Genomic DNA, 27,554 nt, shown 5'->3' with positions numbered 1-27,554 from the left:
AAATTGCTGTTTGTTGTAAAATGATTGCACATCCAAATCACTCAAATGATACGGTTGATAAATTAAAGCGAGGGACCTTTCTTTGAATCTGGCCCCCATAAATGTAATCTGCAGTATAACTCTTGGACGGATCCTGCGAATCTCCTTCATGATGTTGCACATGGCATGGATCCCACTAATCTCAAGATATTTGTACTGTAGTAAGACAATTGTGATGCATGATTTGTTGGGGAGGGCCACTATAATTAGTTAAATGGCAAAAGATGTTTTTCACATGGCATAACTGCAAGATGACCTATTGAAAATTTGGTCTGGCACGAAGACACAGTATGTTATGCATGTGGAAAAAGGCAGAAGTGAAATCTAAATGCTGCTTGCATAATGATAGGCGATGCGACGCCTATCATTCAACTTTGAACAATGCTTAATGACTAAACCCATATATATGCAAAGATGATGGTTGATTGAAGTTTCAATATAGCTAAAAGTAATTAGTTAATATGTCCTTCATACTAACCGTCATAAGCGACCAATGTCCTTGCTCCACGTGTGCATGAAAGGTGAAATTTCTCAAAGAGGCAGTCAGCAGGTCGAGTCCATGTCACTCATTCCCTTCCCTACAACCGTCAATTATTGAAGTGCTTCTGCTTTATAGGTCCCACTTCTCAACCACCAACTTGATTGAGTGCTCTGTGTTGTGATTTGCAGATGCCTTATGCTGCAATTTACACATGGAAATTCGGAAATATGGGTAAATGGATTCGAGGGGATTAAGTTAAGAATGCAATACTACTGTTGATTTTCCCTCTTTTTTTTTTTTTTTTGGGTTTTTTTGGGGTCTATAAATGAGGAACTTAAAATCGAGTCCCGTTTCATAATATTCTGAGAACACCGATGTTCTTGAGTTAATTACCTAAAAGTTCCAAATTCTATTGATGGGAACAGACAGCTAAAAAAGTGAGGAAGATAGACAAAATCATTTATTGGAACAAGAGGAATAAGACAAGAAATAATTAGAACATTTAGACGGTTGATGTCCTACGATCCGGGAATTATTGGAGAGTAGTTATAGTGGTTGGGCCACTGAAAGGAACGGCTATTTGATTCTCAGAGTCAGGAGTTAGGACCACGTTTGTTTTTCTTTTTCTTTTTTCTTTTTAATGATATAAATGTGCGCGCTAAATTAAACTAAATTAGACCTTGTTTTAAATATTTAAAAGATATCAAACTTCACTATATATAAAAAGAGTTTGAGTCATTGATCAAAAGGTGAGAGGAGACATTCATCATTTGAGTAAGAATACTAAAATTAGGTTAAATTTGAATTTGTTCACTCAATGTAATGATTATGGTGGGTTTAGTATCATTTTTCAAATGATGTTTTTAAATTTATTCTATATAATATATGATATATATTATTATACTAAATTTACTTAAATTTACAAAACAAAAATATCGTTCACTTGACAAATAATGTATTCCATACCTATTATTTAAAATTAAATTTTGAGAGATGCAATTTGAATATTCCACAAGAGTAATGGTGGAAAAATAATTATATGATTCAGACAGAAATCAATATGTTGTCATGTCGAGATTGGTTTGTGTGGCAGGTGCTAAAGGCAATTATGCATAGATATAATTTATAATTTTATAATTACACGTAGAAGAATAGATGTTTTTATGCCGTTTCATTTAACCAGCCATCCAAATCTGAAAATTCAAGTCATAAGAGAAGTAAGGATTTAAAAAAAATTAATTTGTGCTTTGACTGTTTCCTTATTCTTAAAAAAAAAATTAAAAAAAATTCAAAGCTAGGATTAAATACACACTGGCTGCGTGGCAGGTTATCATAGGCGAAAGCAGCCACTAGCCAGCCACGGATGCTACAATAACACATTTTCTTTTTGTTATAAATTAAGAAGCTTTATTAGTTAGTTGGCAAAAATTCCCCCACACATTAATAATTCTCAGCTCTTGCTCCAACTCAGTAACTCGTACTCTTACATTCTCCCTCTCTCTGTGTCATGGAAGTGGCGGCGAAGAACAGTCTCTTGGTGTGCACACAGCTAGAATGTGAAACCACAGAAGAAATGCAAGCTTCAATAGAGCAAGCAAAGGTTGAAGGTGCGGATCTTGTAGAGCTTTGCATTGATTCCATGGAGTTCTCTCACATTTCTGAAGTTGACAAACTCATTCAGCACCCAACTCTCCCTGCTATTGTTTCCTACAGGTATTTAGAGTCCCCAAGCTTCTTCTTCTTCTTCTTCATCTCTTTCTTGTACCCCCACTTTCCCTTGTGATCATCTTATTCACATTTGGTGAAGGGAATTATAAAATTAAGTAGGTTATAACATAAAATATTAAAATTAGTGGAATTGAGTGAGCCAAAACGAGGATTATTAATTAACAAGTTATATAAACTTGAGTAGAGTAGGTTGCAACATAAAAACTATTAGTCCGGACATGAAAATATAATTGAAATTTTAATTCAGTCCCTTACATATAAATAAAAGTTGTTACACATAGTTCCACCCTGTTCACATTGTTTATTTAATTTTTAGGCATATGAATAAGGCAAAAATATTTGCGAGTTGCATAGGACCTGTCTATGGTACAGAATCTGTAACAAACATCTCCCGTCATCCCACCATCCGATTTTCTATTGTTTAGTTTCTCACTCCACATCCAACCACATCCAACGGCTGATGCTGCAGTCTGTACCTTACAGATTCTGTAAGCTAGTCGAGTCCGAGTTGCATAATAGAATTTCTGATATAGGCAATTAGGCAAAAGCGAGTTAGACAAGTGTCGAAGCGTCATGAGACTACTTGGCTCAGCTAGCCAACACACTTCTCGTCATTGCAGCAGATAGAGCTGGCCAAACATATCACCAAGCCACATTCATATCGTGTTAAATTTAGGTTGACTTCAAATAGAGTCCATTTAATAATCATGTTCAAATATTAAAGTCTTAACGTAACACAAAAAATAAATGAGTTATTCAATAACAAGCTTAATGGCTATATAGTGAACAAGGTTTACATCAAATATTTATATCAATATTATAAAATATATTTATCTATCAAAATATTACTCGTTTGTACTATTGAAATTACACTTATATTTATGTGAATAATATTATATATTGAGATTATAAACTATACATGTCTTCTAATATTTTACGATTAACACTATTAAAGTATTAAGTCTATATAGAATTTTATTAGTGAAACATTAGGTACATATTCATCCTGATGGAGAGAAATAAATTATATCTAATATTTGAGTTTTAATGATAAAAATTTATAATAAAAAATATAATTGTATTATTAATCAGATAAATGAGTTTAGGTAGCGTTTACATTTTGAATTGGAGTGAGAATCTTGAGGAGTGGGAATCCTAGGATTGGGAGTGTGGAGTGGGAGTGGGAGTAAGTTGTTTTTTTTTTTTTTTTTAGAAAGAGTAGATTGTTTACTTATATTAGAATGGGAGAATCAATTTGAAACCAGAATCCAATTTATGTGTTTACATTATTAATTAAATAAATAATTAATATTTATTAAAATTAATGTTTAATATTATTATTTTTAATGAATTTAATTTATAAAATAATATAATATTATTATTTAAATAAATAAAATATTTATTTTATAGGTTCCTTAAGCTTTTTGTCAGAATCTGATTTTGTGCTAATAGGAGAAACAATTATGGTTGACTTTTGGAATTGGCTTTCTATTCTAGTCAACTGTTTTCCTATTGTATTTAAGTTAGTATTACAGAAATTATTCTGTTGAATAATACTACTTAAATTCGCATCAGAATCATTTGGTTTAGGAATTTTATAAGGTGAGGCTCTAATCTCAACAGGAGGTTCACCGTGGTTTATAGCTAAACTCCTAAGAGGTGGATGCTCAGATTTTACGACTCTATTACTATGAAAAAAATTGTGTCAGACCCCTTCGTTGTAGCTTGCTATGTTACGGATTATGTAACATACACACCCAATGGTTGGCAGCCATGTGCCCTGAGGAGAGAGAAAAGCATTGAAATCTAAGCAATGGGACTTGGCAGCCACTGGATCTGTAAGTTACATGATCCGTAACTTAACCAACTCCTGCTTATAAAAGCCAAAATGGACAACTTTCGAATTTGGGCCACCATTAAACTGCGTAAATTATTTTGTATGAGAAGACAAAGATGCTGATATCATGTCATATAAGGGTTGCATCAACTTGATGAGTTATATTCAATAATCGACCGTAGATTATTACTGAATGCAGTCCTTAAATTGGATGTAAATATATTGGACTAGATGGACGGTCGAAGATGGACACAACTTCAGCCAGAAGCTTCTTATCAGCTCTCGTCACTTGTCAAATTTTAAGGTCCATAAACCTGACCACTCAGACAACAACGACACTTGAAGTCGCATGTTTATTTTTAATTGGACCCACCACATCACGTTTCACCGACCTTCATTGCCTTCAAAATTGTTCACATGGGCTTACCAAATCCTAGGGCCGTTTTTGTCTTTAAATAACGGAGCACCGATATTCGCCCAAAATGGGCACCGTGCAGCGCCCGTTTCTGCGGGCCACTTACGATTTTCTTTTCTTTTCTTTTTTCACACCATCACTTGACCACAGAAACGGCAACTTGGCCTGCGGCCCTACTATGCCCATTTTGAGCAAATATTACTTTTATTTTCCTAATTTTTTAATCCTCTCCTAGACTTTTACCATTTTTTGGCGTTTTATCGGCTAGCTTAGACATACAATGTTGTCACATAATTACCTTGCAAAATTTATAATGATCAAATCAGAATCAGTGTCACGTTTGATACATTTCGAATTTGGAGCCAAAATAAAAAGGCCATGCAGTTGCAGTGGACTGGACCCTGAGCTAAGTTTGTCACTTGACAGGCTCAAATCATCGAGGAAGTCGAGCGATGAAGCGTGCAAGAATACTTGCCTGCAAGTACTGAGACGGGCTCTTGACTTGGATGTCGAATTTGTCGAAATGGACTACGAGGTTTGATTGCAAAATAGAAAATTGTCACTACCTGCTAACAATAACAATTTTTTTTTAAGTGTGTGTACAGTGGATCCGATTTATTAAATTCTATAAATAAATAAATAAAAAACTGTGCAACAGGTAGCCTCTGATCCGCTCATGAGTGAAATTATATACAGTCGATCCAATACCAAAATAATTGTATCAAGCTATTTGAATGGTGGAGGGAAACCTACGACAGAGAAACTTGGGGATGTCATTGCCTGCATGCAGGCTACTGGAGCAGATGTTATGAAGCTTGAAATTGCAGTGGATTCTATTACAGACTTGGCCCCTGTTTTTGAGATGCTTACTCACTGCCAGGTAGTAGCATTCATTAACTTTTCATCTTATATATGTTAATTATTAACTGAAACATTGGTAAGGCAACATGGGGCATTTTTAATTGCTATCTTCAGGTGCCTTTAATCGCTCTGGCAGTGGGCAGTAGGGGTCTTATAAGCCAGCTACTGGGTCCCAAATTTGGTGGATTTTTGGTGTATGGATCCCTGGGAGGAAAATCAGTACCTGGGCTGCCTACGCTAGTCAGCCTTAAACAAGTTTATCAGCTTGAACATATCAACCCAGACACAAAAATTTTCGGCCTAGTTTCAAATCCAGTAGGCCACAGTAAGGGGCCAATTCTGCATAACCCAGCCTTTAGGCATACAAGATTTAACGGTATCTATGTGCCCATGCTCGTCGATGATGTCAAGGAGTTCTTCAGAACCTATTCAGGCACTGACTTTGCTGGTTTCAGGTTATTAACAATTTTTTATTTATTTTTGGCCCAAAGAAAGCATTGTGATTATGAAGTGATTATTATTTTTCTGCTTAATCTAATTGATGATTTATTCTTTGATGGTTTGTAGTGTAGGAATCCCCCATAAGGAACCAGCAGTGGCATGCTGTGATGAAGTCCATCCACTGGCTAAGGTCTGTATAGCTTTGCGATGTTTGTTTTTCATTGTTAGAAAATCAGATCGTGTTTCATTGTTTTTCTCTATGTAGGTCCAAAAATTCCCACCAAATTCTGTTTATTCAATGCTGACATTTATACCGATGAATTGTAAATAACAATTTCCGTTTCACGGCAAGTGAATTAATTTGAACTACTGTCAATGATAGCTTAATGACACATATATAAGCTTCTGAATTGTGGATTGTTTTGAAACCAGTCCATAGGAGCTGTAAATACCATCATAAGGAGGCCTATTGACGGGAAGCTGGTTGGTTATAACACAGATTGCGAGTCTGCAATATCTGCAATAGAGGATGCACTAAGAGGTATTTTTCTTATTTCTGCGGTGACTCGTTGAGTGCAAATTTTTTATTATTGTAGTTCGTATATCCAGGAAAGGAAAATTATGAAAGATCGCTCATGCATTTTCATGGGGTGTACAGAAAGGCAAGGAATCAATGGGGTGGCATCACACACTTCTCCTATAGCTGGGAAAATTTTTGTGTTGGTCGGAGCAGGAGGAGCAGGAAGAGCTTTGGCTTTTGGAGCCAAAAGTAGAGGAGCTCGGGTCATCATCTTCAACCGCAACTATGGTAAGGCAGGTTAAAAATTTCCTTCATGTTAAAATCAAGCAGCCTTTCTTCTCTATGTCTAACTTTGACATTCTTCTAAAAAGAGAGAGCAAAGGCTCTAGCAGATGCAGTTTCAGGGGAAGCTCTGCATTTTGAATATTTGCATGAATTCTTCCCAGAGAAGGGCATGATTCTTGCAAATGCTTCTGCCATTGGAATGGAACCAAATTCCGATCAAAGTCCTGTTCCCAAGGTCGTAATTCTCCTGAAATCTCTTTCCTTGAAGATTATATATTAGTACTCATATTGATTACTAAATCCTTCACCTTCCATGATTGTTTAGGAGGCCTTGAAAGCATATGAGCTCGTATTTGATGCGGTCTATACACCTAGAAATACAAGGCTCCTGAGAGAGGCTGCTGAGGTTGGAGCCACTGTTGTGAGCGGGGTTGAGATGTTCATCAGGCAGGCTCTAGGTCAATTCAGACTTTTCACTGGTGGCTTAGGTATCAATCCCCACTTCCTTTTAGTTTAATCTGTCGTTCCAAATAACAGTGATTTGTGTCTTAGAACATCCTGCTTCCACTGATTTGCAGCTCCAGAGGATTTCATGCGCAAGCTTGTTTTAGAACAGTTCTGATTGTTGCGCTTAAATTCCTTCACTTTCTGATTGTTGCGCCTAAATTCCTGCACTTAGTCCTGTGAGGTATTGAAGTAATAATTTTGTGAAGATGGTTTCTAGCTTCTCCCCTGACAGATGGTTGATGATATACCAGTTAAGAGCTCGAGCTCCTATACTCACTTGCATGCCCGTCAAAATATTTGTATATGCTAGCAAAATATCAGGAAAATGCTAATAAGATATCAAGACAAGCACTTGTATTAATATTTCTAAAATCTCCAAGAAAGAATTAACTTGGCTTTTTAGTATGGCCCTGTATGATAAATAAACAAATAAGTAGCTAATATAAGAGGTAGATTCCTCATATGATCTGTATACAACTTCTAATTAGCAATTAGAAATCATATACAGCATATTCCATCTTTTTACACTTGAGGAAGATGACATTTATGATCATAATATTCCTTCAAACCGCGATGGGCAATGAACTTTTACAACACCTGAACAATGAACTTTTACAACACCTGAACAGGTGCAGGCAATTTCAGATTCTTAAATGATGTAAAACCTCCATCCACTACCAAATTATGCCCACTTACATACTTGGCATCGTCAGATGCCAGATAGAGTGCGGCATTAGCGATATCATTGGGTTCACAGTGTGTTCCTTCTAACACACCAGTACTGTATACCAATTCCAGAAGCCGTGAAGCATCAACACCAGCATAAATCTGACTCATTTCTTCCATCACAAAAGGAGTTGGAATTGCAAAAGGCGATATGCAATTAATCCTGATTCCATACTCACATAGCTCAGCTGCCATAGATTTGACTAGTCCTATGATGGCTGACTTGGAAACAGAATACGTGTGCTGCGCGAGCCCGCCCAATAATCCTGTGACACTGGCTGTACACAGAATGCAACCACTTCTGCGCGGAATCATGACACGAGTGGAATGCTTGGTACCAGCCACAACTCCTCGCACATTGATCCTCATGACTTGATCAAAAACTTCAAGGTTAAGGTCCACAATACTTCTGGGAGTTTTGCAGGCTACCCCTGCATTGTTGTACATGATGTCAAGTTGGTTGTGTTTAGATATGGTGAAATCAACAGCATCAGAGACATCTGATTCTTTGGTGACGTCACAGGCAATGAAGGTGGCATTAGGTCCAAGTTCTTTTGCAGTTTGTTGGCCAAGTTGGTGTTGAATATCAGCAATAACAACTTTGGCACCATTGCTGATAAATTTTGCAGCTGTTGCTTTTCCAATACCACTTGCTGCTCCAGTGATCAGTGCTACTTTCTCTTCTAGCTTTCTTTATCACAAGATAAAACAAAACACTTCAATTACCATATGCAAACTAAAAATTCCAGTCTTAATTGTGTATTGAGAAGCAAAGTACTAATTGCAGATTATGCCAGATAATTGCCTCTTGATGTTTTATCTTAAAATATTTACATAGTAACAGTTCAATTTTTTGGTTCGTTTTGCGGGTGACCAGAGGGCAGGCAGAAGCTGCCATGTGACAAATAAACAATTGCCTAACTACTTCCTAGAACTCGCTTCATGACTTTAGATTAATTAAAGTTAATCAGTACCCAATAACGAACTTCAAATAAAACAAAAAGGACGGCTGTTACAAGATATATATAATATTGTCATTTAATTGAAAAATCTATTCTAAGTGTTCGGACATGGACCTGTAGCAAAAGAAGACACGGTCCGGCAAACAGTTAATGGATAATATTATTAAAATACGGTTTGGCTTCTTACTGGCAATATTATATATATATATTTTTTGGCATTAACCAGAGTTTTCTTCTGTAGTAAGTAAGCAAATACTTCAAAGAAAAGGGGGAAGTAAGGGCAACGTTAATTTCATAGCATACCTTGACTCTGTGGATAATCCCCTGCTGCATCTCTCAGCAAGTAGAGCTATTGAAATGGGCACTTTTTTGCTGTTTCAAAAATAGAACAGTGATGAATAAGCTGTATTATAAACTCGTTCGATAAACAATGCCAACAGACAAGAGATCAAGAGAGAGTAGATGAAAATGAAGACGGTATAATTGGTGGGCAAGCCAACTCATTTCATACCCTATAATAGTGACACAAACAAGCACCAAATGAAAACAGAAAACAAAGGAGAGAAGGCATTAGAAGCTGACATATGATTAGTCTTAGCAGAAACAGAATGGAAACCCAGATGCCTTATCAATGAAAATGAAGAATGAAGATTAAAAGAAACTGCAGAAAACCTCAACTAATTCTCTTAAACATTTAAGAGAAAGAGAGAAAGCAGTTGGAGAAACAAACCTCAGTCCCTGTCTGATCATATTTCCTTGCAGCAGCTAGAGCTTTACACAGAGAGAGAGAGGGAGAGAAGGAGAGAGGGAGAAGAGTTGCTTGCTACTTCAGTGAAACGGCAATAGAGTATGTGATGGACAGAATATGCCCTTCCAACAAGTTGCAATGTCTAAGATTGGACTTTATAAGCGTCTATGTTCATGACATGACTTGTATATTTAAGGTTCGTTGGATTGGACGACTTCTCGTTTCTTTTCTCGACGACACGTCGGTTTTCACTTTTTTCGGGGTAGTTAGTTCAACCAATAAAAGGTAATGACGATTAAATTGAAGCATATATTACAAGACTACTTATATTTAAACCTAAAAATGCGGCGTAATGTCGATAAAACAATGATAAAATCTTATGGTGTGATATTGTGAAGTTAAGAGTTAGTATTATTTTTTAGGAATGTGATCTTTTGCTAATCTAAGTTTAGCTGATCTTTTAATTTTTTTTATATGTCTTTTAATAATAGTGTATTGATAAAAATTAATTTTTATTTATTTATTAACTATAGCACACTTAAATTATTTATTCAATACATGATTAGATCAAGAGAGAATTTTATTTTCTAATATAATACCACCCAATTTTATAATTTTTTTTTTAATTGCTGCCACCATTAATAGCTTTTTATCATTTTCTATGTTATAGTGCACGGAATCAATGTAGTTACGAAACCATAGTAGCCTCCTCAGCCGATGAAGAGCCGAAGCAGTAAAATAATTATCGCCAATTGAAAGCTATCAACACAACAGGCTGGAATATTGGAACTCTTGAAAGTGCAAAAGGTCGCAAGGAAAAAGATGGATGACGGGGAACCTTGATCAAAAGGACCACCTCTGATTTGTAAGGATCTGAAATTGGAGGGTCCAAATTCACATGGCCTAGAGGAAAAATATATATATATATTATTACACCTTTCTGTATCCTGAATCTGAATCCAGCTCTCTGGAAATTGAAAAGCAACGTCATCATGTTCAAAATAAGTCAACCTACAAGAAAGTGGTCCACCACCACTCGGCTTTGCCTACCAAAACATTAGAAATTTAGAATGTCGGCCCCACTTTTGGACAATGCTCCAATGTCAGAGCGGCCACAAAACATGGCATTAATATTCTAACTCAACAACTGTTTATTGAGTTGAAATTCTGAAATAATTATGTCAAAAAGAAGAGAGCTCTCCAAGCGTCGTTCAAAAGTTTTTAAGCAACCCATTATTATGTTGCAAATATATAAAGGAACGCTAATAATTAAAAACTCTTAAACTCCAAAAATGGCAATACTTCTATATACTAAACATAAAAAAGTAAGTAAGAATTGACTTAAGAACTCATATATCTACCAACTCATTTCTGGAGGAATCTGAGGGGACCGAGGTTCGATCCATACTCCTCTTAGGCCACGGCTTTTAGATTGTTGAGAGACTCTCTCATTGAAGAGAATTTTGCCATGGCGACCATCTGGAACCACTGTGCCGCAAGTACTAACCGATACGTCCTCGCCTAGACCCAACCTCTCGTTCATGCTACAGCGTTTAAAGCTGTCCCTCCAAAGGAAGAACGGCACAGTTTCAGTATTCGGATGATCTTCTCCAGAGCCAAAAATTATTTTATAATTTTTCCACTTTCCATTTTCGGGAGTGAAGGTAAGAAGTCTGTCTTTATCATCATAGAACTGGAATGTGTTATCAGCATAAGCAGCACCTGTAATAGTCTTTATGAGCCCGTTGAGATGGGTGCATGTGTGCGTCGTCCACTCTTTTGCTCCCCGAGAAAGCAGATGTAGATCAACTCCTGGTGCATTCTGGCACGCAACAGCAACAATGCAATCTTCGGACGTGGGAGGAGCCGAAAATGTAGCAACAACATTGCATTGTTCTGATTTGCGGAACTTGGGAAGGTCTATTTTAGAAGCCGAAAAGGGGCAAAAGAAGAACGGTGAGTCATCCCTGTGTAAAAGAAGCCACCCCTCCTTTGATGCAATGCACGCTGCCCCATTCATCTCTGGGATACTGATCTTGTACTTCTTGTCTGTTTCGCTGACCAAAAAGCATTGAGAATTTTTACCATAGAGTAGAAACCACAGGGCACGATTTGGGGAGCATATAATCTGAGCTGAAATCTGAGATGAAGGCGTAGATGCAGCTGAATTCCAACCTTTACACACAATGCTGAAACTGAAAAGATCAATTACGCCTAAACGTTCCGCGATTAATGATAGTAGCTCAGAGGGAAGATCAGCCCATTGCCCTGTCGCCATTCTTCAGTCCTACATGAGCAAATAATAACTGCTGACAAATTTTTGATACGAACAGAAAATGGCAAAAGAAATTCCCATCGTAGAGAAACATATATTACATCAGTAACAGCCAATAGAGGCAATGCTGGGTTTTTAAGTCCTATTATCAATTTTCTTTATAAATTTATCAAACCAAGAGCACCTTAGGCTCCCCTGCATTAAAACTACTCCGCAGCCAAGCCAATATGACAACTGAACTACTTACAATTGATTTCTGAAAAAATCTGAATTACTTGCAGCAGGCGCTGCTAGAGCAATACATGAAATTTTCAGTAATCAATATAAAGTCTAATACATAAACAAGCCTATAACTTAATTACAGAATGCACTGAAAAGAACTCAAGTAATTCTTATTAAATTATTCCAGAGATTGAAAACTAAATCCCAGCTGCAACCTTACAGGGAGCGATCTCATTGAATATAGACTTCCAACGCATCCACACACATTGACACACTCATTGTCTATAATATATAGTCATATTAATTTATCATAAAGGTCTCAATTTCGATGATCAAGTATAATCGTACAAGGGTCCTAATTTTTTTTGTTTCAATTAAAAGAAGTGCATGACAATAATTAAATTGTAACACATTCAGCAATGTAATGTACACAACAATGAAAGAAGCAACAAAGTTGATGTTTACCTCTTCTGGTTTTGGTAAAAGAGTGACTGAAGAAACTCGATCACAGAGAAGAGAAAATATTTTGAAGGGTTTATGAGACAAAGAAAGAGAGATTGTATGAAATTCTAAACCACCAGGTACGAGAGTTTAACTAGGATTGGTTATAGAACTACAAGTTACCAAAACTAACAAGGATTCTTTCCTGAAAAAATAAATAAATAAATAAATAAAACTCACTTTATATAAGTTTTTAAGTTTTTATGAGTGATGATATCTCCACTCCCCATTTTTGTATGATTCCACCCCATTTTCAAAAAAATTATTATAAAAGTTGCACATTATTTTTAAAATTTTCAAATCAAGAAGGGTTTTGGAGAATTAATTAATTAAATCTATGTTAATTAAATTTTTGTGAATTAGATTTATTTAGTATATTTGATTAAAAAGATTGCTTTGACATAAGTTTAAATTGATAATTTTACCCTTACAACGTAAAATTATCAAGAATTTACTTTAACTTCAATATTTTTCTAATTTGTACCAAACTCATTGTTTTTAATACTACTTTATTAGTATGATTATTATTTTTTAATTAAACTAACATAGCGTCTTAATAGCACAATTCTCATGTAAATTATTAGGTTGTTAAATTTATGTCATTTACGCGTAAGGGCAATGAAATAATAATTAGGTTTCATTTAAAAATATTAGATTATAAGTTGCAAAATCAAATACCTAAATTAGTATATATAATAACTCATGTTTTATGAGGCTAATTTTGTCTTTTTATATCATAATAATAAAATAGCAAAATAAAACTTATATTAAAATTTATGATAAAAGATAGTCAAAGAACCTAAGAAAAAAAATTAGTAGAAGAGTTTAATTGATTAACTATACAAAACTTTTATTAAATTATATTTTTTAAGAATATTGCGAACTTATTGTAATTATTTTATAAAAGTGGGGTGAATTTACAAAAATAGTGGGGTAGAAATATCCCCATCCAAGTTTTATTTTATTTATTTTAGGAAAATTATTTATTATATGTACATCTAACAACCACAAAATTTTGACATGTTCTTTGCATCTCCTTTATTTTTAAACTTATATCAATCAACTACTTTGACACTAATAAATGACTATTTTACCCCAAAATGAATTAAATTTTATTCTACAAAATTTTGAAAAATAAAAATATTATAATTACAAGTATACTCATGAACTTAATAAAAAAAATCTCAAAATCTAAGATGTTAAATTTTTATAATTATATTTTCATTTAAAAATTATTGTGTTAATTTTTTGTAATTACAATTTTATTTAATTTTTGTAATTAAATAAAGTATAGAAAAGTTTACTAAAATTAACATGAAGAGAAAAGCTAATTATTATTATTGCAAACTCACGTATAATAAAAATTACGAAACTTCTCAATATTTAATTTAATTAAAAAAATTAAATAAAATTTTAATTATAATAATTAACACAATAATTTTTAAATGAACTTATAATTATGAAAATTCACATATTAGATTTTGAAATTTATTTGTTTCATTAAATTCATGGATATTCTTATATAATTATAACATTTTTATTTTTTTAAATTTTATAGAATAAAATGATTTTCTAATTGAAGGGCATACTCGTCTTTTTAAAGTTATGGGACCAGCCAAAAACCCGAATTGGGAGGGGCATTCCGAGAATTGAACTCGGGACCTCTCGCACCCTAAGCGAGAATCATACCACTAGACCAAATGCCCGGTGCGGGATCTTTTTAAATTTTTTACAGTAGTTTCCAAAAACAAAAAACACTAGAATTTTCTTTCCCTCCCAATCATTTTCATTTCGCGCTTATAAACCTTTAATTAATAATTACCGCTAACCCTCCAGTTCCTTCATAATTTTTGTTATCCCATCACCACGAATCACGATTACTTCCCTCCATTTACTTTGGCGTATGATTGGAAATGATCAAATGGCAGCTTACTTACACATACTCTTATAAACTTGCACAGTTTTTTTTTTTTTTTAGTTAACATAAGAAATTCAAATTTCTTCAACTTCAATGGTTGATCATACTGACACCCAGGTGTTTGATTCTAACTCTCAGGCTCCATCACCATCCCATGGTAATTTTTATATATCTTCAATTTTTTGCTTCTTTAATTTTTTTTTCCTTTTGCGGTTTGAAGTAAAATGGAATATTATAAACGTTACAATAGTAACTGATTGAATTTGTAATCGTCATATGCAAATTGGGTAAACTTAGGATTTAACAAATTTCATTTGTAGCCACCAAATTTATGCCTTATGTAATCGGTTGCTTGTTTGAACTTACAGGTGAGAATGAAAATGGGCACAAGGGGATTCAAGACGGTGCTCCGTTTGATGATACTGTGGTGCTTGATTGTCCTTTAGTTGAGACCCAGATGATGATGAAATTAGATTTTGGAACTCAAGTGGTAGATGGTTCTGATTGTTTTGAAGAGAAGTCTCTTCAATCATTCTGTGAGTATGAGAAGGAAGTTGTGCTTGATAGTGAAGATGAAGGTGTTTCTAGAACCTACACACTGCAGGCTGACAACTTGTTATTGGATTCTAATGCATCCATTAGTGAACTATGCAGTGTAGGTCAGTATTGGTTCATTTGTTCCGAGCTCGGAATTTGAGAGTTTTACTCTTTTTGTTGTTTTATGTATGGTATTTTTTTGGTTTTTATTGATAGGTGCTTTCCTAAATTAATGAGCTTTTTAATTACTGCTATTGTGTGCTTAGTTGAAGGGGAAAAGGGGTGTAGAGTTGCTGTTGAGAGAACTAATATGCAAAAAGATCTTGTTATTCAAGAACCTGGAGACTCATCCCAAGTCGATGCACTTGAATTTGTGGACAAATTTCTGTCTCTTAACAAGATGGATTTGTCTCCAGAATGTGGCATGAAGAGGACAGTTGGGGAGAAATCTCCTCCTTTCTCAAGTGTAAAATGGTCACAAAGTTTGGCCAAAAGACTGAAATTTAGAAAAACTCCAGTTACAAAGAGTGCAAAATTTGAATGGGTTGATAACGATCAGCATGGAAAGGTTGATGTCTTTAGCAAAAGGACAAAGGCCTCTTTTGAATTTGGAGCTGTAAGGCAGGAATCTGTTCTGAAAGATCATAAGGCCATGCATGTTAATGGTGACGGGGGTAGAAGCTCTGGAAATGAGAATGAAAAGAGGAAAGAGCTTGTAAACCTCCATAAAGAAATAGCAGGTTCAACTCATTCAGATCCAAAAGATGATTGCATGATAGAGCAAGTATCTAAAGTGGATGTTAAAAATCATTCTGATAAGGAGATTAATGAGGACTTGCATGTAGAATCATCAGACCAGCAGTTGGATGGTTGTGGTACAGGAATAGATACACCAGACATGTTTGATGTAGGATTTAATACTCAAATAGCTGCTGAAGCCATGGAAGCCTTATCATATGCACCATTTTCCGGCTGCACTGCCTTCAATCCTGATCAAGGTCAATCAAACACCACTAATGATTTCCCAAAAGGTGTAATAATGAAGAAATCGAGGTCAGAACAAGCATTGATACAAGCAAGTAATTTCTGTGGTTTAGGAAGCATTGCAACGAAGTCAAAGCGAAGAAAGCGTTCTGCTAGAAAATCTGCTAAGAACTCTAACAAGGTGCCAGACCCTGAGTTGCCAAGGTTGACAAAAATGAGAAGAGGCAAGTCTTTGATAGGTGAACAGTTTGATTGCTCTGCAAACACCAATGGAAACTCTGGCAATGGATCCCCTACACTAATCATCAAAGGACAAGCAGTTGGGATTGTTGGCAAGAACAACAAGGTCAAAGAGTATGAAAATCATACGACTTCATCAATTTTAGTCGAACAGGAAGAAGTGGGACTTAGGAATATTACTGTTGCCCAAGAGAGTCGGCAGTCCTTAGCAGGAGGTACATTGAAAAGGACAAAGAAGCAATCAGATAATCCAAGAGACTGGATGGAAGATGGGACTATTAAATATCGAAGAAAGAGGAGTAGATTAGTTGGCAATCCTACTGACGTTACGAGCGCTAATGGAAGCTGGTCTACATTGCATTCAGATTCATTGGCTGAACCTAAAAGCAACATATTCGATCAAAAAGAGGAAACTGATCAAGAGATAATAGCTCTGACTAGTTGTTTAAACTTAGCAGCAGGGGGCCATCCAAAGGGAAAAAGAACTCCACGTGAAATGCAAAGTCATTCAAATGGAGCCAAGGAAGGTAATCGTAGTTACATGAAGAGTCAAGGAGGAGCAAAATACAATAGCAATACCTCATTTTATAAAGATATGAAGGGGAAACCACAGTCAGTAAATGATAGTTCTCCTTTGAATCTTCCAGAAAAAGATTTAGGAAAGTATTTTGATGAACCAGGTTCAGCAGTTCCCTTCGCTAACAATGAATCGGCTATCATAAGCAAAGAAATCCCCCCAGGCAAGTACCTTGAACCCCCTGGTTCAGGATATAGTAGCACTATTAACTTCACCAAAGGTACAAATGCATCATCCTCTAGTCGTGTGCCTTCTAAATATCATAGAAAACCACTTACCAGAAACCTACCTAAATCCTCCCTCCTGAAAGAACTTATTAGATTAGACGTCTCCGAGTTAATACCAGATTTCACATGGAAAGATTTGAGAAGACGGAGAGATATGTCACATGTTCGAGTTTTGTTTAGTCAGCATTTGGATGATGATGTAATCAAGCGGCAGAAAAAGGTGTCTTTTCTTTTCTTTGTTTGCTTATCTTTTTTTTTTTATCACTCAGCAGTATTATATGCGCCACTGTTTTTCCTCCATTCCAGCAGATCTCAGCACGACTGGGCATTTCCATTGCAACATGTCCAGGAGATGCAACACACTTTATAGCAGATAGATTTGTGCGTACAAGAAATATGATGGAAACTATTGCTCTAGGCAAACCAGTGGTGACACATTTATGGCTTGAAAGTTGCGGACAAGCAAGCTGTTTAATAGATGAGAAAAATTACATTCTGAGGGATGCCAAAAAGGAAAGAGAAATTGGCTTCAGCATGCCTGTTACCTATGCTCGTGCGCGCCACCATCCACTTCTAAAGGTGATAGCTGACTAGTGTTAGCTTATTCCCATGCCAGCTATGCTTCAAATTGAATTTCAACTTGAATGTCCTATATGCTGACGTGTGGTTCATCCTCAGCAGGGTCAGAGAGTTTTCATCACCACAAGCATAAAACCTGATAAAGAAATGATCACTGGCTTGGTCAAGGCAGTTCACGGACAGGTTTGCATTCATTTGCAGAAGCATATGCTCTTTCTTCCAACCGAATTGATTAATGAGTTTCTGTTGAATTACTATCTAGGTAATTGATGTAAGTCAGGTATCTGCAGTAAAGGAGGAAAAGTTCCAAGAGAATCCATTGATTCTGTCTTGTGAAGAAGATCATGCTATCTGTGTACCTTTCCTTGATAAAGGTAAAAAATACCATATTCATTTTCATTTTGACATAAGTTAATAATGTATTAATCATATTGGTCTATCCTTTTTTTTTTATAGGGATAGCAGCTTACAGTTCAGAACTTCTACTGAATGGAATAGTAATTCAGAAATTGGAGTTTGAGAGGTGAGGACTAGCATCCTGGGTATACCGAATTATTTCAACATTAAAAATAAGAAATTGGAATTTATAAAGCACTTTCATCTTAATAACAGACATCGGCTCTTTAAGTATCATGCCAAGAGGCATCAGCGCAGAATAAAATCTAGGAGAGGTGACGTCTGCTTGAAGAGAAGCTTGTAATTGACAGTTGCTAGAAACTAAATATAAACCATCCCGTTTCCCACATCTTGTAAATGGTAAAGAAAGAATCGTATGGCAGAAATTTCTGTAATAGTGTACCAATCGTGGTCTCGGAGCTATTTTGAACATTGAGCAAGCATAAATATATCAATACACATGTGTGTCTCTTTTTTTTTAAGAAAAAAAAAACTTATTATTGATCAGGTTCAGTAGGGCAATGAAGGCACGGCAGGAGTAATACAAAAGAGGTAAGAACCCTAAATAGAACAACAGAAGACTACATGGTGGCACAAATCCTTTATCTTCACTTCCCTAATGATTAATGCATTTCAGTTTACCGGAATTCTTGCACAATTAGAATATATGGCAAGAAGCATTTGTTATTGGCCAGCCTTTCTTGCAACCAGCCTAGCAAAGGATGGGTTGCAGTATGCCATTCCTTTTTAATTAAGCAATTCAAACCCAGAACATTATTAGCACCAACCAAAGCAAAATGAATGTAAGCTCCCATCAGTTCAGTACTGTGTTAGTTTCATGCAACTTTAATACAAATTCTGCCATTTTGTCAACATCTTAGATAGAATTCCCGGTAACCCTGGGTTCATGATATTTGATTACTGTATACAAAAATGACACGAGTATGTACTGTTCATGCCAAGCTCTCAAAACATATTACATATTCAAAAACCAGGACAACATAAATTAAATGAGAAAATAAGTCTAAAACATTTGTTTCACTATTGAGGTGATCTCCCAGTCTGCTACAATCACCTGTAAAAAGACCAATGTCATAACAGTGCAACGCAGGAGAAAAAGAAGAAAACAAAATGATAAGAATAATTATGCATTAAAAACGTTGTTATGCAGCACAGACATGAGAATTCTTGAGCATGTAATCACATAAGTTCTTATTGTATCCTGTTCTTTATATTATCTCAGGATTCTCATGCAACTCTGAAAGGTCTCTTTGTAACTTTTAGAATAAACTTCTCTAAAGAGACCCAAAATAATAACCATCGTGTTGCTAATTTGGATGGCGAACAAAGATTGGAAAATAGCAACTATATTCAACAAGAATACGTGTTGTCTCACAAGGAATTTTATCATTTATTTAAAAGCCCAAAGTTCTCATCATATTGCTTCGTGTCCCACACACATTACAAAAGTGAACTACTATAGTACATTCCTTCAGATTTCATTTCATTAAAGATGGTAATAAATATCATTAACTAAAAAAGATACAACAAAAGTATAGAAGCAGTATATACCAGCTTGATCACACTAATGATTCATCTCAGGAGCTTGGGCATTAAGGTTTCCACTCGTTGGCACTGTTGGATTGGCTTGGTAGGTTTGAGGTGTAGCCATACTAGGGGCTCCACTGGATGAAGCAGGTGGCGCCGCACTACCAGAAACTGCTGTTGGGTTCATTACAGCAGGAGGTCTTGGAAAACCATTTAATTGACCAGGTGCAGAAGGAGCACCAGGAGGTGCCATCATTGGTGGCATGCCTGGAGCAGACACATAACCTGCCAGTACCATGAGAAAAGATTCAATTCCATTCATTCTTGATGCCACAGGATTAGACCAGATGCAACATATGGTTGGCATGGTCAGTTGAAAGCACAAAAGCATCGGACCAGAACTGGAAACAATGGGTCAGCATATGTCTGACAAAGAAACTTAGGCTCATAATGCAAGTTGATAGCTTAAAGAAAGAGGCAGCTTTTAATCTTCATAAACAAGACAGCCTGAAAAAATATATATTTTGCCGCACTAGATGATTTGTCAACACATATAGAAGCATGAATATAGCATCCAGTATAAAAAATGTGGGCACTCTTACAAGAGAAGATAAAACAAAGTTGGCATACGAAATATCTATAGTTCACCACTATATAGATTTGTTACCGAACTATGACATCAACCAACTGCAGGAATAGCCATACATCAGGTCAGCAACAAGACATCTGCCAGAACAATAAGCAACAATGTGGGCACAAATAGAATCAGGCAACAAAAACTGTGTTTACAGGCAAAATGCATAAGCATATGATACATGCATCAATATGAAGAGCTGTGAAGAAACACAACTTTATTTTATTTCCATTTTACCTGGAGGACTCGGACCTGGTCTTGGAAGAACAGGAGGCCTCATCCCTGGGACTAATGGAGCACTTCCAGTCATTGGCATAACAGGTGTCGGAAGAACCGGAAGGCGGGGCCTCTGAGCCAAAAGATGCTGATTGTATGCGGCACCAACCTGCTGGAAAGCTGCAGTTTGGCCAAGATGTTCCTTGATTCTCTGATCAATTAAACTTTGGGTTTGTTGTTCCTCAAATTGCTGATAGTAGCTTCTTACATTTGCCTGAAATTAAGGGAACAGAATAAAATAAGTACACAGAGTGATTCATAGCTATTGGATACTCGCGTACAATACCTTGTGCTTGTAGCCTGCATTGTGCTGTTTTCTAACAGATGGCTGAAAAAACAAATTAAAAAGACACCGTCAGTTCCATAAGATGTAAATGGTTGACAGATACAGAAACAAGTACATTACATATGAGATAGCACCATATTTGACCAACTTCTTTTAACAGATGCAAGCCACAATAATTCTGAGGCACCGTGATTTTTGTTATAGGACAAATGGGTTTAAAAAATGAACATTAGAAGGGGGAAAAAAAGTTAAAGTTCCTCGAGAATGGGGACTTACAGAATCATGCGTCAAATAGGTGTCACAATAATCACAGTAGTACCTGCAATTAAGCGGGAAAAAAACAGAAGTAACCCGTTAGAGTTTGAGCAAGATACAGAAATAACACTCATAAGAAAATAAACAAATCAAAAGGCAGAAAGATCGTACCGAGGCATTGCTTTCTGTTGATTGATTTACGTTGAAAACAGATAAAAAGCCCCAAACAAGAACTAACGTGAATCACGAAGAAAAACCCTAAGAGAGAGAAAAAGCGGGGGTATCAATAGGTGAATGGGGGGCTGTTTGGTCTCGAGAACATTCATTTGAATGTTTTACGTGTATATACCCCGCAGCCGTAATTGAGGGTAGCAAAATCCGGATCCGAAATTTGGTAAATCTGTATCCGAGTGGGAAACCCGTGCGATTTAACTCTTTCTTTATATAAAAACCCGTGCGGATTTTTCAGATACCGGGAATCCGAAATTCCGAATAGTTAAAGCAATGAAAATATGAAGGGATTTTAAAAAAAAAATGTAAGAACCAAATTGATAAAATCAAAAAGTTCAAATAATAGTATAAGGATCTGACCACTACGTATTTTTGCTTTTTTTATCTAAAATTTGAATAGATATAAATTAATTTGAATTCTAAATAAAGTTAAATATCTGAATGTAAATAATATGTTTATTTTTTTTAATCGTTAAAAATAAATATTAAGTTGTTCATTTTTTAACTTAAAAAATTAAAAACTAGCATTTTTTATTTATACCCTTATAAATTATAAATGTTAAACAAATAATAAACATCTTAAAGAAAATAAGTAAGATAATATATTGTCATAACTTAAATCATGTTCAATTGAATACAACCCTTAAATATTCTAAATTAGTATATATTAATAAATTTTATTGTAGCTTATGATGTTTTTATATGAAAAATATTCACAAAAAATTATGAAGATAAATAATGCTAGTTTGAAGAAAAAAAAATAGTCTACCACAATTTCAAGAGATGGGTAATAATACTAATTACTAATTTTATTTAGGTAATGATGAAAATTAATTAATTAGATATGGATATTTTAGAGAATATTTTTTAGTGATATCATTTAGACTTTTAGATTAAGCAAAAAATTAAAAAAAATTAGCATAATAACTTAATCACTAAAATTTTTTTATTAAGTTGAAAAAACAAACAAACTTACTAATTGAAATTAAGTAAATTAAGTCATTGAGCCAAAAAAAAAAAAAAACAAACAAACAGCTCTTTAGTCTCTCGTGTTCAAATATCACAACAACAAATAGAACAATAAATACTCATTAGTCAATAATAATTTAATTTTTTTCATTGGAGCATATAAAATATAATCAATAAAAGATGACCACTAAAATTTAGGGGCACTCAAAGCTTATTTGTCGGGCAGCATAAGTGATGAACAAGTAATAATGACCAACAATGTGCAGGGAACAAACGACAATGGTAACGCATTACATGGTTGTGGTGACCTTGTTGATTCAAATGACAATGATTAATGATAATTTTTTTTTGAAAATTATTTATTTATTTACTTCCTAGTTTAAGGAATTTGAATCATTCACATTACTATTGATATTGTTTATTTACTAAAAAGATAAAAGGTATGAGAATGGATTTTGGATAGGGCAACAAATTTAAAAATAATAAATGAAAATCTCATAACATCACTAAAAAAATTTTAAAAACCATTCAAATGAGATTCTTCAAATGATATATCGTTTATCTCTCTTCAATATTATTATTATTATTACTATAGTTTTTATTATTATATATAATTATTATAATAAATAAAATAATTATAATGTTACCATTACTAATACTATTACTTTTATAATTACGATAATAGTAAAAATTATTATGAAAATAGCAGTAATTAATATAATAATAATAATTGTCATTATTTTATTATATTATTATACTAATATTGATAATAACAATAATAAAAATTATCATTATTATAATAATTGTAATAATAATAATAATTGTTGAGTTGTGTTTTATATTGGTTAATATTTAATAGAAGGGACTTATTTTGGTTTATACATAGGGTAAGTCACTCCAACTAATAAGTTAATATTTGGGAGTTAGTCTCTTAAAAAATCTTAGACTAAACATTCCCAACAAGTGGTATTAGAGTTAGATTATAATAGTTAGAATGCAAGGTATACCGGACGAAAAGATCGATATATGATAATAGTTTCGTCATAGAGTTCATTTTGATTTTTATTCTTGAAACTCAAATAAATAATTTATTGTGATTCTAATTTCTTATTTTGATTCCAACCAATTTTAAATTCAGACCGTTCAGATTTCTACTAATTTCAATTCTAAAAATGTAAATGCATCATAATGAAATTTTATTAATTTGTTGATTGTTTCCCGCGGGGTGTGCGTGAGATTTTCGTGTTTGGAAAATTGACAGTATTGCGTTGACTTGTCGGTTGGTCTCATTATTTTCGTGTTTATTTTTTATATTTTTAATTTGAAAAATATGTTTTCTGCAAAAAAGAATCCGGATCCACAAGTGGGTCCGCATTTTTTAAGGATGCGGACAGATGTTGATCCGGTCCGGATCCGAATAGTATTAAGGCGTCCAGCGTCGCAAATTTTGAGGCGTTAACAGAAAACTAATATAGGAAATGCACAAGCTATCACCTGCGATTCTTTGCAACTGAAATCGGGTATGACGTGTCTTATGTGCGGCTATTTTCCCTCCTCCTAACGCCCAATCTTTTCTCCGACAGTAAATTGCCCGAACTAATCAAAACATGAGCGTGAATTCTTCGGCTCCGCTTTCAGGTTCAATTTCCAATTATTTATTTATCTGGTGACCATATATTTCCGTTTTAGAATCCAACTAATTTATTTATTTATTTTTTTAAATTTTCTCTATGCATTGTTTATGCTTATTCTTCATTATTTTCGCATTAAAATTTTGATTTTGAATGTGATAATTGGAATGGATTGTTCAGGACCAGTGGCTGTTGAAGTAAAAGTTGGTGAGAAGCAGAAGAATTGGTCGACGACGCCATCCCATATTGTTCATCACTTTGGTACCAGCGGACTGGCTGTTGCAGTTGCCACTGCTGTCACTCATCCTCTAGGTTCTTCTAAACTTAAGTTTTTAAATTTTCATAAAATTTAAGTTTTACCTTTGCTATTTTAATTGGCAAGAAGTTCTGGACGTGTTTGTTACTACGGTTCGAATGGTAGAGGAGTTGCTACATACCAGGTGTATTTTGTCAGAAAATGTGAACCCAAAGAAAGGATTTTGGTTTAATAGTGACCAACGTCGGAGTAGAATATTATCACTTACATTGGAATTCATGCACTGCTATGGGATGTAAACCCATTGCTAAGTACTAGTAGCTTTGTTGTGAGGCTTTTGTAAGCAAAAAGAGTAGGAAATGTAGATGGCAGTTTCATTAGATCCAATTTGGCTATGCTTTCAGGGGCTGAGGACATGTAATTCTACAGGAGTATAGGTGTCTGAAGCAAAGTCAATCTCGCTTTCTGAGCGTCAGCCAGACAAGAGTATTTGGGACTTGGGAAAGAATTTAGGTTTCCATTCCTGCAAGCTGCAACTAGTTAATTACTTAATGAACTTTTGTGCATAAGAAAGGAAGTAAATAGATGGTTCACCATCAGATTTTTTATCAAGTGCTTATTGATTAAACATCTAGTTAATTGTTCTTCAGAGTTTGAGTGCTTGTCATATAGAACCCTTTATTTTTATTTATTTATTTGTTTGATAAGGCTTGTTATATAGAACTTAAAAAAGAACTGGAGACTTTTGATATTTAATTAATCTCAGCTCGGAATGCAGATGTACTCAAAGTCAGGCTGCAAATGCAATTTGTTGGTCAGAAAGGTCCCTTGAATGGAATGGTATCTTGCTAAGCTTATTTTATTTCATGATCTCCTGGTTTATCAGATTGTATTACCGTGAGATTTGCTAATATATGGACGGCTATAGGGACGATTATTTCTCCAAATATTGAAAAAAGAAGGTCCAAAGTCTTTGTATCTGGGATTGACTCCTGCTCTGACAAGGTCAATTTTGTATGGTGGTCTACGTTTAGGCTTGTATGAGCCCTCAAAGTATGCATGTGATTGGGCATTCGGGTCCACCAATATCTTGGTTAAAATTGCATCTGGAGCATTTGCTGGTGCCACTGCTACTGCACTTACCAATCCAACTGAAGTCCTGAAGGTAAACTATGAAGATAGGCATTTCCCTTTTTGAATTTGCTTTAAGAAATCAATTTTCTTTGTTCAGGTGCGGCTGCAGATGAATTCCAGCATGAAACAAAGTGGATCGATTGCAGAAATGCGAAGACTTATTTCTGAGGAAGGAATAAGAGCTCTATGGAAGGGGGTTGGTCCTGCTATGGCAAGAGCTGCTGCTTTAACTGCCTCACAGCTAGCAACATATGATGAATCCAAGCGGGTCAAGTTCTAAGCATGCTATTTTTCTCTTTGAATATCCACAAAGTAATTTCTAAGGTTTCTAAATTGTTCAATTCATATTAATTGTGGACTAAACAGAGTATTTGTCCATATAATTCTCTGCATTGATCCTTTTGGTAGCTTAAAGGTTTTCTTTGGATTTTGCTTGATGCAGATATTGATCAGGTGGACGCCTCTTGAAGAAGGATTTCATTTACATCTCATGTATGCACTATTCTAAGCTTTCTCCTCCCCACACTAAATAAGGGAATAATAAGGATACAACTTCATAAAAAAAGAAAAATATTCTGTTTTTCCCCCCAGTTCTAACCATATTTGTAATACATGAAGCTCAAGTGCAGTCGCTGGCACCATGAGTACCCTCATAACTGCACCTGTTGACATGGTTAAAACCCGTCTAATGTTGCAACGAGAATCTAGAAAAGTTGGAAGCTATAAAAATGGATTTCATTGTGCATACCAGGTATCAGCTCTCTACAACTTTTACTTTCACATTTCTTATATTTTCCAGCACCAATCTTGTCATAATTCATTTTCGCTATCTGGTTTCATATGCTGTTGATCAATTGTGTAGTTTAAATTGGTAAACAGTTTGTGAATGACACAATTTTGATATTGATTGTCCACTTAGAAGGTGTCAAAGACCACTAAATTTTTCAGATGATTGATTGTCTGTTAGTTCTTGCCATAACCTATGGAGAATACCTTTATTTACTCTTCAGCACGTTCTGTTTGTTAGTTTCTTCTTTTTTTCTTTTTTTTTTAGGACTCAGCTTGATTCAAAAGTGTATTGCAAATCTTGCCTCTGTAATTGGTTATACTGTACACTTTGACTATTAATTGTTGTTAAAACTAGTGATAGAATGTTTCCTATTATTAAGAGCTGTTTGTTCTTTACCACAAACAGAGGGAGAATGCCAACAAGTTCCCTCATTTTCTATTTTTCTACGTCTTGGTTGGTAGTAAGAAAGTGTTAATGCTTTTGTGTTTTAGCTATGCAGCTAAACTTTATCTTGTGAACAGATTCTTCTGTTTTCTTGCGTAATAAACTTGGGATGTGTGCTTCCAGGTTGTGTGTACAGAAGGCCCCCGCGCACTTTATAAAGGGTGAGAATTTGCTAAAGCTGACATACCCAAATGTGACTCATTGGCTTATAAGTAGTTTATATGTTCTTATTTATGATTGTCCTATTTTAATTTTCACAGTTTTATCTGTTTGCATCCATAATTTTAGCAGGGGCTTTGCAGTTTTTGCAAGATTGGGTCCACAAAGTACAATTACCTTTATCCTTTGTGAGAAGCTAAGGGAGCTTGCAGGATTAAATGCAATCTAGTTGTGGGGCTGTCGATTTGAAGTTTGCAATAGTTGACCATAATAATTTTGTTTAAAAGCCAAAGGAGTTGCCATCATCACCAGCTAGTACCAACTAAGGGAAATTATTGTAGTTAATTTTTGTATTCAATTCTCCGGTGGTTTGAAACACTAATGCATATAGGAGGACCAAAACCTAGCTGGTTTCCATTGAAATGGTCCAGAATAAGTGTAGCAACATTCTTTTCCACTGCTCCCATGTTTTTTCTGGAAAATTTTCTCTCCAAATTTTGGTTATAGTAAAAGTTTGTTGAAAATATCAACTCTAGTGTACTTCTTCCATGATTTATACAAGTAAACGGATTACTCATTCATTGAGTTTCAGGAAAACTGGATAGCCTCTGTAGCAATGATACTTCAGCTTTATATATATATATATATATGATATTTCATCAATTGAATGGTAAAATAGAGTAACAAGTAATTTTATGTTTATCGTTCGAGTAACACATAATATTGAGATTTAAATATTGAGATCTCTAGTATTATTATTTCGGTATTAGCATCATCTTATAAATTAATTTTATGGGGTTGACCTTTTGTGAATGATAATACCATCAGAAGCTTAGATTTGTTGGCATCTGTTTGACTGGTACTCCCTTGATTGAAGGAGTTTAGGTTCAACTAATTCTATTTTGACTTCTCTCAAAATATATATTTGAAGGGGA

At 34.8% G+C, this 27,554-nt stretch overlaps 6 protein-coding genes and 1 non-coding gene across 11 annotated transcripts; 3 read left to right on the top strand and 4 right to left on the bottom strand.

Annotated features, from left to right (window-relative positions):
* The first annotated feature begins 1,960 nt into the window (after positions 1-1,960).
* On the top strand, positions 1,961-7,269 carry LOC18048160 (bifunctional 3-dehydroquinate dehydratase/shikimate dehydrogenase, chloroplastic). The gene is made up of 10 exons (XM_006444150.2): positions 1,961-2,233; positions 4,927-5,035; positions 5,159-5,380; positions 5,476-5,816; positions 5,929-5,992; positions 6,235-6,343; positions 6,461-6,610; positions 6,694-6,842; positions 6,933-7,095; positions 7,186-7,269. Exons 1-10 carry the CDS (start codon positions 2,028-2,030, stop codon positions 7,227-7,229), a joined length of 1,557 nt encoding a protein of 518 aa, XP_006444213.2. The 5' UTR covers positions 1,961-2,027; the 3' UTR covers positions 7,230-7,269.
* Positions 7,270-7,705: 436 nt separating this feature from the next.
* On the bottom strand, positions 7,706-9,691 carry LOC18048159 (zerumbone synthase). The gene is made up of 3 exons (XM_024189150.1): positions 9,533-9,691; positions 9,106-9,174; positions 7,706-8,531 (listed from the first exon to the last, which is right to left on the bottom strand). The coding sequence occupies exons 1-3, from the start codon at positions 9,550-9,552 to the stop codon at positions 7,727-7,729; spliced, it is 894 nt and encodes a 297-aa protein (XP_024044918.1). The 5' UTR covers positions 9,553-9,691; the 3' UTR covers positions 7,706-7,726.
* Positions 9,692-10,907: 1,216 nt separating this feature from the next.
* On the bottom strand, positions 10,908-11,828 carry LOC18047883 (F-box/kelch-repeat protein At1g57790). The gene has a single exon (XM_006444148.2). It carries the CDS (start codon positions 11,826-11,828, stop codon positions 10,908-10,910), a length of 921 nt encoding a protein of 306 aa, XP_006444211.1.
* A 2,354-nt stretch (positions 11,829-14,182) lies between these two features.
* On the bottom strand, positions 14,183-14,254 carry TRNAP-AGG. Its single transcript has one exon. It is a non-coding gene; the product is annotated as a tRNA-Pro (tRNA).
* A 139-nt stretch (positions 14,255-14,393) lies between these two features.
* Positions 14,394-18,442, top strand: LOC18047882. The gene is made up of 8 exons (XM_024187638.1): positions 14,394-14,623; positions 14,835-15,125; positions 15,270-17,251; positions 17,341-17,610; positions 17,713-17,793; positions 17,873-17,984; positions 18,067-18,133; positions 18,223-18,442. The coding sequence occupies exons 1-8, from the start codon at positions 14,560-14,562 to the stop codon at positions 18,308-18,310; spliced, it is 2,955 nt and encodes a 984-aa protein (XP_024043406.1). The 5' UTR covers positions 14,394-14,559; the 3' UTR covers positions 18,311-18,442.
* Positions 18,443-18,870: 428 nt separating this feature from the next.
* Positions 18,871-21,424, bottom strand: LOC18047881 (U1 small nuclear ribonucleoprotein C). Its single transcript, XM_006444146.2, has 6 exons — positions 21,177-21,424; positions 21,027-21,069; positions 20,751-20,792; positions 20,426-20,678; positions 19,579-19,839; positions 18,871-19,081 (listed from the first exon to the last, which is right to left on the bottom strand). The coding sequence occupies exons 1-5, from the start codon at positions 21,182-21,184 to the stop codon at positions 19,592-19,594; spliced, it is 594 nt and encodes a 197-aa protein (XP_006444209.1). The 5' UTR covers positions 21,185-21,424; the 3' UTR covers positions 18,871-19,081; positions 19,579-19,591.
* A 2,202-nt stretch (positions 21,425-23,626) lies between these two features.
* Positions 23,627-27,149, top strand: LOC18047880 (mitochondrial substrate carrier family protein ucpB). Of its 5 annotated transcripts, none has more exons than XM_024189785.1 (9): positions 23,627-23,843; positions 24,017-24,148; positions 24,871-24,932; positions 25,021-25,257; positions 25,324-25,494; positions 25,669-25,718; positions 25,845-25,977; positions 26,538-26,621; positions 26,749-26,839. In XM_024189785.1, the coding sequence occupies exons 1-8, from the start codon at positions 23,813-23,815 to the stop codon at positions 26,616-26,618; spliced, it is 897 nt and encodes a 298-aa protein (XP_024045553.1). In that variant the 5' UTR covers positions 23,627-23,812; the 3' UTR covers positions 26,619-26,621; positions 26,749-26,839. The 5 variants fall into 5 exon arrangements, with proteins under 5 accessions (XP_024045553.1, XP_024045554.1, XP_024045549.1 ...); XM_024189781.1 differs by having other exon boundaries at positions 23,628-23,843; positions 26,584-26,621; positions 26,749-27,149; XM_024189784.1 differs by having other exon boundaries at positions 23,628-23,843; positions 26,752-26,835.
* The last annotated feature ends 405 nt before the right edge of the window (positions 27,150-27,554 follow it).

The sequence above is a fragment of the Citrus clementina genome, unplaced genomic scaffold (genome assembly GCF_000493195.1).
Source record: "Citrus clementina cultivar Clemenules unplaced genomic scaffold, Citrus_clementina_v1.0 scaffold_3, whole genome shotgun sequence".
In the NCBI taxonomy this organism is placed as follows: Eukaryota; Viridiplantae; Streptophyta; class Magnoliopsida; order Sapindales; family Rutaceae; genus Citrus; species Citrus x clementina.
Note: the sequence above shows the minus strand (reverse complement) of the source record. Positions and strands in the feature narration are given on the sequence as shown.